The sequence below is a fragment of the Aspergillus foveolatus genome (genome assembly GCF_047715535.1).
Source record: "Aspergillus foveolatus strain CBS 279.81 unplaced genomic scaffold BDW70scaffold_8, whole genome shotgun sequence".
Taxonomy (NCBI): Eukaryota; Fungi; Ascomycota; class Eurotiomycetes; order Eurotiales; family Aspergillaceae; genus Aspergillus; species Aspergillus foveolatus.
Window position 1 is genome coordinate 637,374 of NW_027396072.1, and position 8,754 is coordinate 646,127.

The following is an 8,754-nucleotide window of genomic DNA, read 5'->3' on the forward strand; positions in this document are numbered from 1 at the left end:
CCGAGGCGATCCACTTAGTTGGAGAAGCCTGGAGGAACCTGATCACGAAACATTATGAGTATGGCAAATGAGATCTCGAACAGCTCGCATTCATCTGTGAGATATTGGGGTTTGTTCTGTTCAGAGCAGGCTGTGATTGTTCGTAGTTAGGGCTGTGTAGGGTAGAGGTAGGGTGTATGCAAACAGCACACAGGCAGTTCACTCAGGGTTACAGCTGTCTGCCGATCTAAATCTCGGATCTAGGCTTAGGCTACAGAGTGCAGAGTTTAGATAATGACTCGACGTCAGGGCAAGCCCCCAGATGACCCGCAATCCCCGGGTGGCCAGCGCCACGCCGTCAACCTACCCCCACGGCAGGCTACCCCAAGTTGGACGGTTAGAGAGCCGAGCTTTTTCCGGGTTCGTATATATAGACTGTCCGCCGGTGTCGGAAGCGCCCATTCTTAGCGCAGTCTATACTTATAAGATTGTTGAAAATGCCTTTTCTCGTCGGGAAGCCACTGAGCCTGGCCATCACGGCCACAGCCGGTAGCGGTTTCTTGCTGTGAGTATACCCATTCGTTGAGGCTCCGCCGCTGACAATTCAGATTCGGATACGACCAAGGTGTCATGTCTGGTCTTCTGACCGGCGATGCCTTTGTCCGTGTATTCCCTGAAATTGACACGACCGCGGGAGGACATGGGAACTCCTCGTTGCAGGGAACAGTGTATGTTTTCCTCCATATGGTCTACCGGGGTTGAAGAGGGCGTGACTGACCGTGATGCCAGGGTTGCCATCTATGAGATTGTTCGTACCGGATCCGAGTGTCCGCACAAACTAACAGTAAAGACAGGGCTGCTTCTTCGGCGCGATCATGTCCCTCCTTGTTGGCGAGCGGCTCGGCCGGCGGTGGTGTATCATGGCGGGTTCAGTGATCTTGTCTATTGGCGCAGTGCTCCAGGCCACCTCGTATGGCATTCCGCAGATGATCGTTGGGCGTATTGTGGCAGGGGTCGGAAATGGGCTCAACACGAGCACTATACGTAGGTTTCTTCAGAGATAGCGAGAGCATTGGGCGCTTGGGTGCTGACTGAGGTAGCCGTGTGGCATTCAGAGCTGAGCAAAGCGTCTAGTAGGGGGAAAGGGGTTCGTTCGTCTGCTGGTTGTCGATTGATGGACGATGCTGATCTCTGCAGCTTGCAATCGAGCTGGTCATCAACATCTTTGGCGTGATGACGGCGTACTGGGTTGGTGCGTAAGCGCATCTGCTATTATTTTGCTAGCCTTTAGGCCTGCTCATCTGCTATACTAACCATTACCAGACTACGGCATGAGCTACGTCAACAATGAATCCCAATTCCGCTTTCCTCTTGCCCTGCAGATCCTCTTTGCCATAGTCACCTTCCTCGGTGTCCTCGTTCTGCCCGAGTCCCCTCGCTGGGTGAGTAGCCACTGTCCATCCACGCACAAACAGCGTTGACGAACCAGCTCATCGCCCATGACCGCCACGCCGACGCCCGTCAGGTCCTCTGGTCCGTCCAACCCAATGCCCGCCTCATCAACCAAGACGACCCAGTCGTCAACATGGAGATGGCGGAGATCAGTCGGACTATGGCTGAAGAGCGGCAAGCGGCCGCAGAGGGCTCGTTCAAGATGCTCCTCACGGATGGACCGCAGCGGTTCCGGCATCGAACACTGTTGGCTATGGGCGGCCAGATGATGCAGCAACTGTCGGGCGTGAACCTCATTACCTACTATAACACCGTGATCTTTGAGCAGTCGGTCGGCATGACGCATAACCTGGCTCTACTGCTGGCTGGGTTCAATGGAGTCGCGTACTTTTTGTCGACATTTGTGCCTGTTTGGGCCATTGACCGGTATTTGTCTATCCTGCCTCCTGCCTGCCTTGCCTATCCTGTTACCCTGAAAACTGATCAATACAGACTCGGCCGTCGCAAGCTTATGCTCTTTGCTGCTGCTGGGCAGTGCGCCTGCATGGCTATCCTGGCTGGCACCGTCTATGACGGCGGCTTCTCGGCCGGTATTGTGGCCACTGTGATGCTCTTCCTGTTCAACTTTTTCTTCGGAGTGGGACTGCTCGCCGTCCCGTGGCTGCGTATGCTTTGGCTCCAGATCCCTAATTGCTAAGACTGACTGTTTTCACATAGTCCCAGCCGAATATGCCCCGTTGGCCATCCGAACTCGCACCGCTGCACTGGCGACGGCAACAAATTGTACAATCCGACTATTGCTCGTTCCAGGTCATCTTCCAGGCTAATAGTAATAGGGATCTTCACCTTTCTTGTCGTCGAAATTACTCCAGTCAGCATCTCCAGCATCGGCTACCGCACGTACATCTACTTTGCCGTCTTCAACTTTTGCTTTCTGCCGGTCATCTACTTCCTCTACCCGGAGACACGCAACCTCACTCTCGAACAGATCGATCGCCTCTTCACGGGCGAGAAGGTGCGGCTGCACTGGGATGCCTCGATGGGAGTGGCTGGTGATACGGAGCATCGGCTGCAGGAGAAGATGGGAGACGCAGAGGTGCAGCATGTGGAGTGATGCTATCATTTTTCCCCGGATAAAGATTTCGGCAGTGGCAACAGAACTGACTCGCCAAGTGGGTAAAACAGTCTCTATTTCTCCAGACCTTGTTTTTTTATTTATTATTTTATGTCTCTCACTACTCCTTTGGGATCGGACATTGTCCGACTATCCTCCGTTCTCCACTGCGCTGCGCTTGCGCACTCCTGAACAGGCAAATTCTCTTCGCGCCGTGCATTGCATTCCCCTCTTAAGTAATTCTGGATCTTCGTGTGTTGGGACCTTCTTAAACAAAAAGGAATCCGTCTCATTCTCTTGATACGTTGTTATGGATATTAATATGAACCCTGCTGAGCATGGGGACTCTTCCCGTTCTTTACCCCGCAAGCGGACTCGCACCGGCTGTTTGAATTGCAGTCGGCGCAGGAGAAAATGTACGTTAGGACAATGTAGAAGATAGTATGCGCTGACAATATAGGCGACGAGGCCAAGCCAACTTGCACAGGGTGTAAACGTCGAGGGGACCGCTGCCAGTGGCGCGTCTACGGGGCGTTTCGCGATGCCAACATCAAGGTGCTGGAGCCAGAGCATCCGTCGATGAGCCAGGCCATTAGCCGGCCGTCACGGCAGAAAGAAAGGTTCAAGGTATGGAGATATAGGGAAGATGGTGGTAGAGAGGCGCTGACGGTGCAGATCCTGGCTGTAGAGCCAACTCGCCGGAAGGAGGGCAAGAATGATGCCAGCAGAGAGAAGGAGAAAACGCCAGCCAGGGACGAGGTCACATCACCAGGTTCAGAGCAGGCTCTAGAGTCATCGTCCTCGGGCCGTGCAGGGCCCGAGATTCTGCGGCCAGCTCAAGGACCAGACGAGCCCTTCCCGAGCCCAGGGCATATGGAAACGGCCAAAGACCTCACCTCTTCCTCCGACTCGACCCAGTTCACCAACGAGCTCGGTCATTCATATATATCTTCTCCAGAGCTGATAGTTGACGAACTGACTGCCCTGCGCAGCCTTTCTCAGTCTTACCCTGGCATGACACCGCCCCTTCTCCACTCCAGCGTCTTTTCCAACCTCGACAACCCAGCCGACGACGTCTTCCTGCCAGGATCGGCCTACGAGGCGCTGCATACGACCCTACGCAACCGCCAACTCTGGACAGCACGCCCTGACACACCCAGTCGAGCTGCCTCACCTACAGGTCTGTATTATCCTGCGCCGGATCATCGAGCGAGCGAGCGGGCCAGGCCAGGCCGGTTCGAGCTGTCGCCGGACAGGGAAAATATCCTATGGCAGAACTATCTGAACGAGATCTGCCTCTGGGTATGCAGCCCCGTCGAGGGTTCATGAAGATGTGCTGACCCGACCAGCTGGATATGTTCGACAGCCACCACCATTTCGCGTCGACGTTCCCCCACATGGCCAAATCGGCGCCGCACCTGCGCTACTCCATCCTCGCCCTCTCAGCCCGCCAGATGGAGCGGAAGCAGAACGAAAAGTCCCAGTCGGAGAGCCTGTCTCTATACCAGGAGGCCATTCATCTGCTCCTGCCGGAGCTGGAAAGCAAGTCGACGCCCGTGATCGCATCATGCGTTATTCTCTGTGTCTTGGAGATGCTGAGCTGTATGTCCGTCCTCTCTAATTTTATAAATATATCTGGTAAGAAGTTATTGATGGCGTTGTCAGGCAACCCCAAAGAATGGCGCCGCCATCTAGACGGCTGCGCTTATCTCATCCAAGCAGCCGAGATAAACGGCTTTTCCGGTAAAGAGGAGCAGGCTCTATTCTGGTGCTTTGCTCGAATGGGTACTCAATCCAACCTCTCTGATGAGCCAGAAACTAACCTGAGTAGACGTCTGCGGCGGCCTCATTTCCGAAGAAGAAACCATCATTCCGATCTACCGCTGGATCCCGAGTGATATGAACCCAGCCGACGCAACGCAGCTCTTCATCGCCTCTGACCACGATACCTACGCCAACTACACCGTGTATCTGTGCGCACAAACTCTGGGCGTACTGTTCCGTCGCCCGCCGGGCTCGTCACCCTCATACCCTTGCAGTCCGGACGATAATAGTGACTGTTATGTTGCGCGGTGGAGCCGCCTGTTCGAGGCAGTAGAGCAGTGGTATGAGAATCGGCCGAGCCAGATGAAGTCGATTTTCAGCGTGTCGACGGCGACTTCAGCTGATTGGGGAAGAGAGAGGCCGTTCCCGACGGTCCTGTATGCAAACGGGGCTGCTAGTATGTTTTCCCATTCCTAGTCTTCTAACCTTATGACCGCCCGTCTGAAGACATGGATGATATTGACGCAACGCCCATAGTATCTGGCAACCAGCTCTACCATACCTGCGCTCTACTTCTTCTCCAGCGGAAACCGAAGACTCTATCTCTTGTTCGACGACCGGTACTATTGTTCCTTTTCCATCTTTGACCAGAATCATACTAAGATCACTTCAGAAATCCGTCCTTTGGCACGCGCGCCAGATCTGCGCCATCTCTGCGTCCAACGCCCACCAGTAAGCTAATCCGTCCTCTTCCCCTGGGACCTGAAGCGGTGTCACTAAGCTGCACAGTGGCTGCTGGACAAATGCTCTACAGCCGCTCTGGATCGCAGGCAAGGTTATGTCGCATCATTCAGAGCACGGGGCGATCGTGGAGACGCTGACGAGGATCGAGCGCGAGACGGGGTGGGCGACAGCATGGCGGGTGGAGGATCTACGCGAGTTCTGGGGGGATGATGGGGAGTAGCGGTTTACTTCCTAAATCCTGTGCTTATGATTTAAATGGTTTTATGAACGCCTAGGAATTGATACCCGTTATGATTACGGTAGGGGAGGTTAATGGTATAGCCCTAACTGACCAGGAGTTTATCTCTCTAATATACACTTCTCACAACAAGTCCGGAAACTAACCTAACTTTCTCAATCAAAGCCAGGGACATCTATATCTCTTTCTTCTATTATTTTCCCCCTTCTCAGAAGTGCATTCTCCCAACGTTGAGCATTCCGCAGCGCGCTGACCGAGAATCAAGGGGCCCGTATGTCTCACCCCTAGCTGGGTGTTTGGATCACCTGCAGCATGCAAGAGGGTCTGGAATGCGAGTCAACCTTGGAGCAATAGATATTGCGCCGTGTATTGAGGTCAGAGGTAGTACCAATTGTACGACCTGAAAGGCTCCGTGATACTGTTTGCACACCGAGGAGCTAAGGTCGACCTGTTTGAAGGGCTGGAAAGTGGAGCTGGAGACCCCCCTGCTGAATGAGCTTGGGATTTCTACTATTTTTCGAGTCTCATGAGAGTAGAAAAAGAAGACTGCCCTGATTCCTGTATGGAAAATGTTATGGGGCCGATAAGCTTTTTTGTGGACGAAACACGAAGCCAGTGTGTGAGAATGGATAGCAACGGAACACAAGCACCAGGCGAGCCCAGAAACGACATTGCAATGAAGAAAGGTTAAAAGTAAACGAGAGTCCAGATGCTGTGCTCGATTGCCCTGCCAACGCCCAAAATGCGCCTGCAGCCACGGAAATTGAGGCCGAACTGCGCTTAAGGAAGCGGCCTCTAGGCCGATTGGGACTGAACGTCGTCTTCCCAGTTGCCAAACAGCTCTACCAGCGCTGATGGCATTGGCAGTTACACGTTTTCTTGATAGTATCATCTACTTTGTGTTGGCCTAAGGTCTGCGGTTCAAATACTTCTCTTCGCGCAGCCAGTCACCCCGCAACCATGACGTCTTCCCCAGGACTCAGCGAGGAAGAACCCAAACAAACGACGCCACCACCAGCATCACCACAACAGTCACAAAAGCTAGCAGCAGACGAAAAGAAACAGTCAAACCCAGATCAGGAACCGATAGTTCTCGCTGTCTCCGTCCAGGAAAAGCCGCCCGACGTGGATTCTTCATCATCACTCGAACCCGAACACCCCCAACAAACACTCGAAGAATACGATCCCTCTGTCGGCGCAAAGCCCTACTCCCCATTCTACCGCCATGCAACACCCTCTTCCAAGCTCGCTAGACTTGCCCCCCAACGGAAACGGTCGAAGAGCATCCCTGTCGGCGTCGGGAGCCCAATCGACGATATTGAGGGCCAACGCCCGCCGTGGCGACGGCTCTATGATGTAGAAGAGGGACAGACTGAGGGCAGAGACTCAAGAACGAAGCTAAAACTCTGGGTGCGGAAGAAGAAATACTGCGACTGTCTGAGCGGACTGAGCGACGGGCAGCGCATGGCCGTAAAGATAGCGATCGCGATTTTGCTGGTGGGGAGTATGGTGGCCGTCGCGCTGGGGATCACGGCAGCCGTGGGAGGGGGAGTCTGGAGGGGAGAAAACCATACTGAGCAGATCCGTTGATTGTCTTCTGGGGGTCGGTGTCTTGTTCTTGTACCTGATATGAACCAATGAATTGTATAGATCCAGTGTTGATCCCATTTGGTGCCTTAGAGGCCTCAGGTGGCTATATCATTCTACTAGCGCCGGAATAGTCGGCCCGAGCACGTGGGTCCAGCCACAGATAAATTCTGAGATTTTCCGACATTCTTTCCTCTTTTTCTTTTTTTCCTCCCATACATCGAAAAAGCTAACAGAGCCTGCCACGACCGTCGTTCAGCCTTTCCTACGGCGACGAGTTGCCTTCGGTCTGCGGACTGATCGGCTCTGGAGAACAACTCCTTGATAGGAAGTTTCTTCCCCCTCCGATGAGGAAGGAATGTCGATGACGGGATACATTCTAGCAGTATTTATTTTTATCTTGGTAGATGGACGATAATGACATTAGTAGATTCTGTGCCTGGACCGACCTGTAACATGACTGGACCTGTTCTCGTACCTGAACCTGTACCTGGACCCCGTATTCTGGAATCCTGCAGACGCGTCGGCTGTATTGTCAGTCAAGGGGCCATCCCTTCGCACAAATCTTGAGTAGAGGGACTTGGAATGCTCGTTCACTTTGCCAAGCGGTACTCTTCTGGACCCTTTCTGTGCTAGACGCGCTGCTGTTTGCTGCTGTCGGCTGCTTTCATTCTTGCGCGCATTTCTAACGCAGGATCCATGGCTTCGCCAGTGTCGCATGCCGGTGTGCCCCTGAGGCATGCTGCTAACATGCCTCCCTGAATGCCTGGGCCCATACCCTAAAGCGCCTGATAAAAGGTGCAACAGAGCCGCTGGCAACGGAGGACTTGAGCAGAGGCGACCTTTCTTCGACACTTTCGACACTTTCGGTTTATATTGTTTGTATCTTGTTGTTTGGCGAGCCGGCCCCAGTCACTCATTTCAGATCTTCTATAGTATTACCATCCCCGACGACGACAACTAGTCAGTAATTTAGCGAGATGAAAGGACTTCACAGTGGCATTCCTCTAGCCGTGCTGGCCGCCACTGCGGGCGCCCAGGTTCAGGTTATGGGCGGCCCCGGCGGTGCTGATGTCGGCAACCATGCCTCCATTCCCACGAAAAACACGGCCACCAGCACCGTTAACGACGACTTCAAGGATGACCACTCCTTCGAGCTCGAGCACGAGGTCAAGGTGTACCCCCCTGGTCATGACCATCACAAACGGGTCGCTGGGGGACCCGGTCCAAGTGTCATTGGTGGTCCCAGCGGCGACGATATTGGCAACGGCTTTGCTGCCGCGAGTGTCAACACGTTCTCGTCCGAGGTCAACGAGGACTACAAGGACGACCACTCGGTGGACATTGACAAGACCACCATCATCAAGCCTAACCACCACCATCACCGTCGTGGCGACAACTTCCCCGAGGTGCCCCATAAGCCCACCGTCATCGGCGGCCCGTCCGGTGACAACATCGGCAACGTCGCGGACATTCCAACACTAAACGAGTTCGCTTCGTCTGTGAAAGAGTCGTACGTGGACAACCACTCTGTCGACGTCGACAAGAACACCATTGTCAAGCCGCACTGGCGTCGCCAACACTCCTCCGTCATCGACGGGCCCAGTGGCGACGATGTCGGCAGCGCCGCCTTCCTCGCCGACGTGAACAAGTTCTCCTCGTCATTCACAGGAAAGTACAAGGATGACCACTCCGTTGATGTTGACAAGACGACAATCGTCAAGCCAGGCGGCCACCAGGGCTACCATGGCCAGGAGAAGGGTGAGGATTATGGCAACGAGAAGGGCCAGGAGAAAGGCAAGGAGTATGGCCAGGAGAAAGGCCAAGAGAAGGGCGAGGAGTATGGAAACGAGAAAGGCCAGGAGAAGGGCGAGGA

At 54.1% G+C, this 8,754-nt stretch overlaps 4 protein-coding genes across 4 annotated transcripts in view; all 4 read left to right on the forward strand.

Annotated features, from left to right (window-relative positions):
* Window positions 1-476: 476 nt before the first annotated feature.
* Window positions 477-2,545, forward strand: BDW70DRAFT_157340 (sugar porter family MFS transporter; the record flags this gene model as incomplete). Its single annotated transcript, XM_073740335.1, has 10 exons — window positions 477-544; window positions 588-707; window positions 769-787; window positions 834-1,023; window positions 1,080-1,126; window positions 1,177-1,231; window positions 1,303-1,421; window positions 1,469-2,096; window positions 2,149-2,214; window positions 2,268-2,545. 10 exons carry the CDS (start codon window positions 477-479, stop codon window positions 2,543-2,545), a joined length of 1,590 nt encoding a protein of 529 aa, XP_073599031.1.
* A 322-nt stretch (window positions 2,546-2,867) lies between these two features.
* Window positions 2,868-5,273, forward strand: BDW70DRAFT_157341 (Zn(II)2Cys6 transcription factor; the record flags this gene model as incomplete). The annotated part of the gene is made up of 9 exons (XM_073740336.1): window positions 2,868-2,961; window positions 3,006-3,172; window positions 3,221-3,847; window positions 3,895-4,147; window positions 4,211-4,330; window positions 4,377-4,766; window positions 4,847-4,929; window positions 4,983-5,041; window positions 5,099-5,273. 9 exons carry the CDS (start codon window positions 2,868-2,870, stop codon window positions 5,271-5,273), a joined length of 1,968 nt encoding a protein of 655 aa, XP_073599032.1.
* A 684-nt stretch (window positions 5,274-5,957) lies between these two features.
* BDW70DRAFT_130559 (uncharacterized protein) lies at window positions 5,958-6,946 on the forward strand. Its single transcript, XM_073735834.1, has one exon. The coding sequence runs from the start codon at window positions 6,252-6,254 to the stop codon at window positions 6,879-6,881; it is 630 nt and encodes a 209-aa protein (XP_073599033.1). The 5' UTR covers window positions 5,958-6,251; the 3' UTR covers window positions 6,882-6,946.
* A 793-nt stretch (window positions 6,947-7,739) lies between these two features.
* Window positions 7,740-8,754, forward strand: part of CweA (putative GPI anchored protein) — a 3,325-nt gene continuing 2,310 nt past the window's right edge. Inside the window, exon 1 of the mRNA XM_073734693.1 lies at window positions 7,740-8,735. Coding sequence (XP_073599034.1) covers window positions 7,859-8,735 — 877 coding nt within the window. The 5' untranslated portion in view covers window positions 7,740-7,858. The remainder of the gene's footprint in view (window positions 8,736-8,754) is intronic.

What these genes read in the sequence shown, in the direction of transcription:
- BDW70DRAFT_130559 (XM_073735834.1), top strand. Translation starts at nt 6,252, where the DNA reads ATGACGTCTTCCCCAGGACTCAGCGAGGAAGAACCCAAACAAACGACG.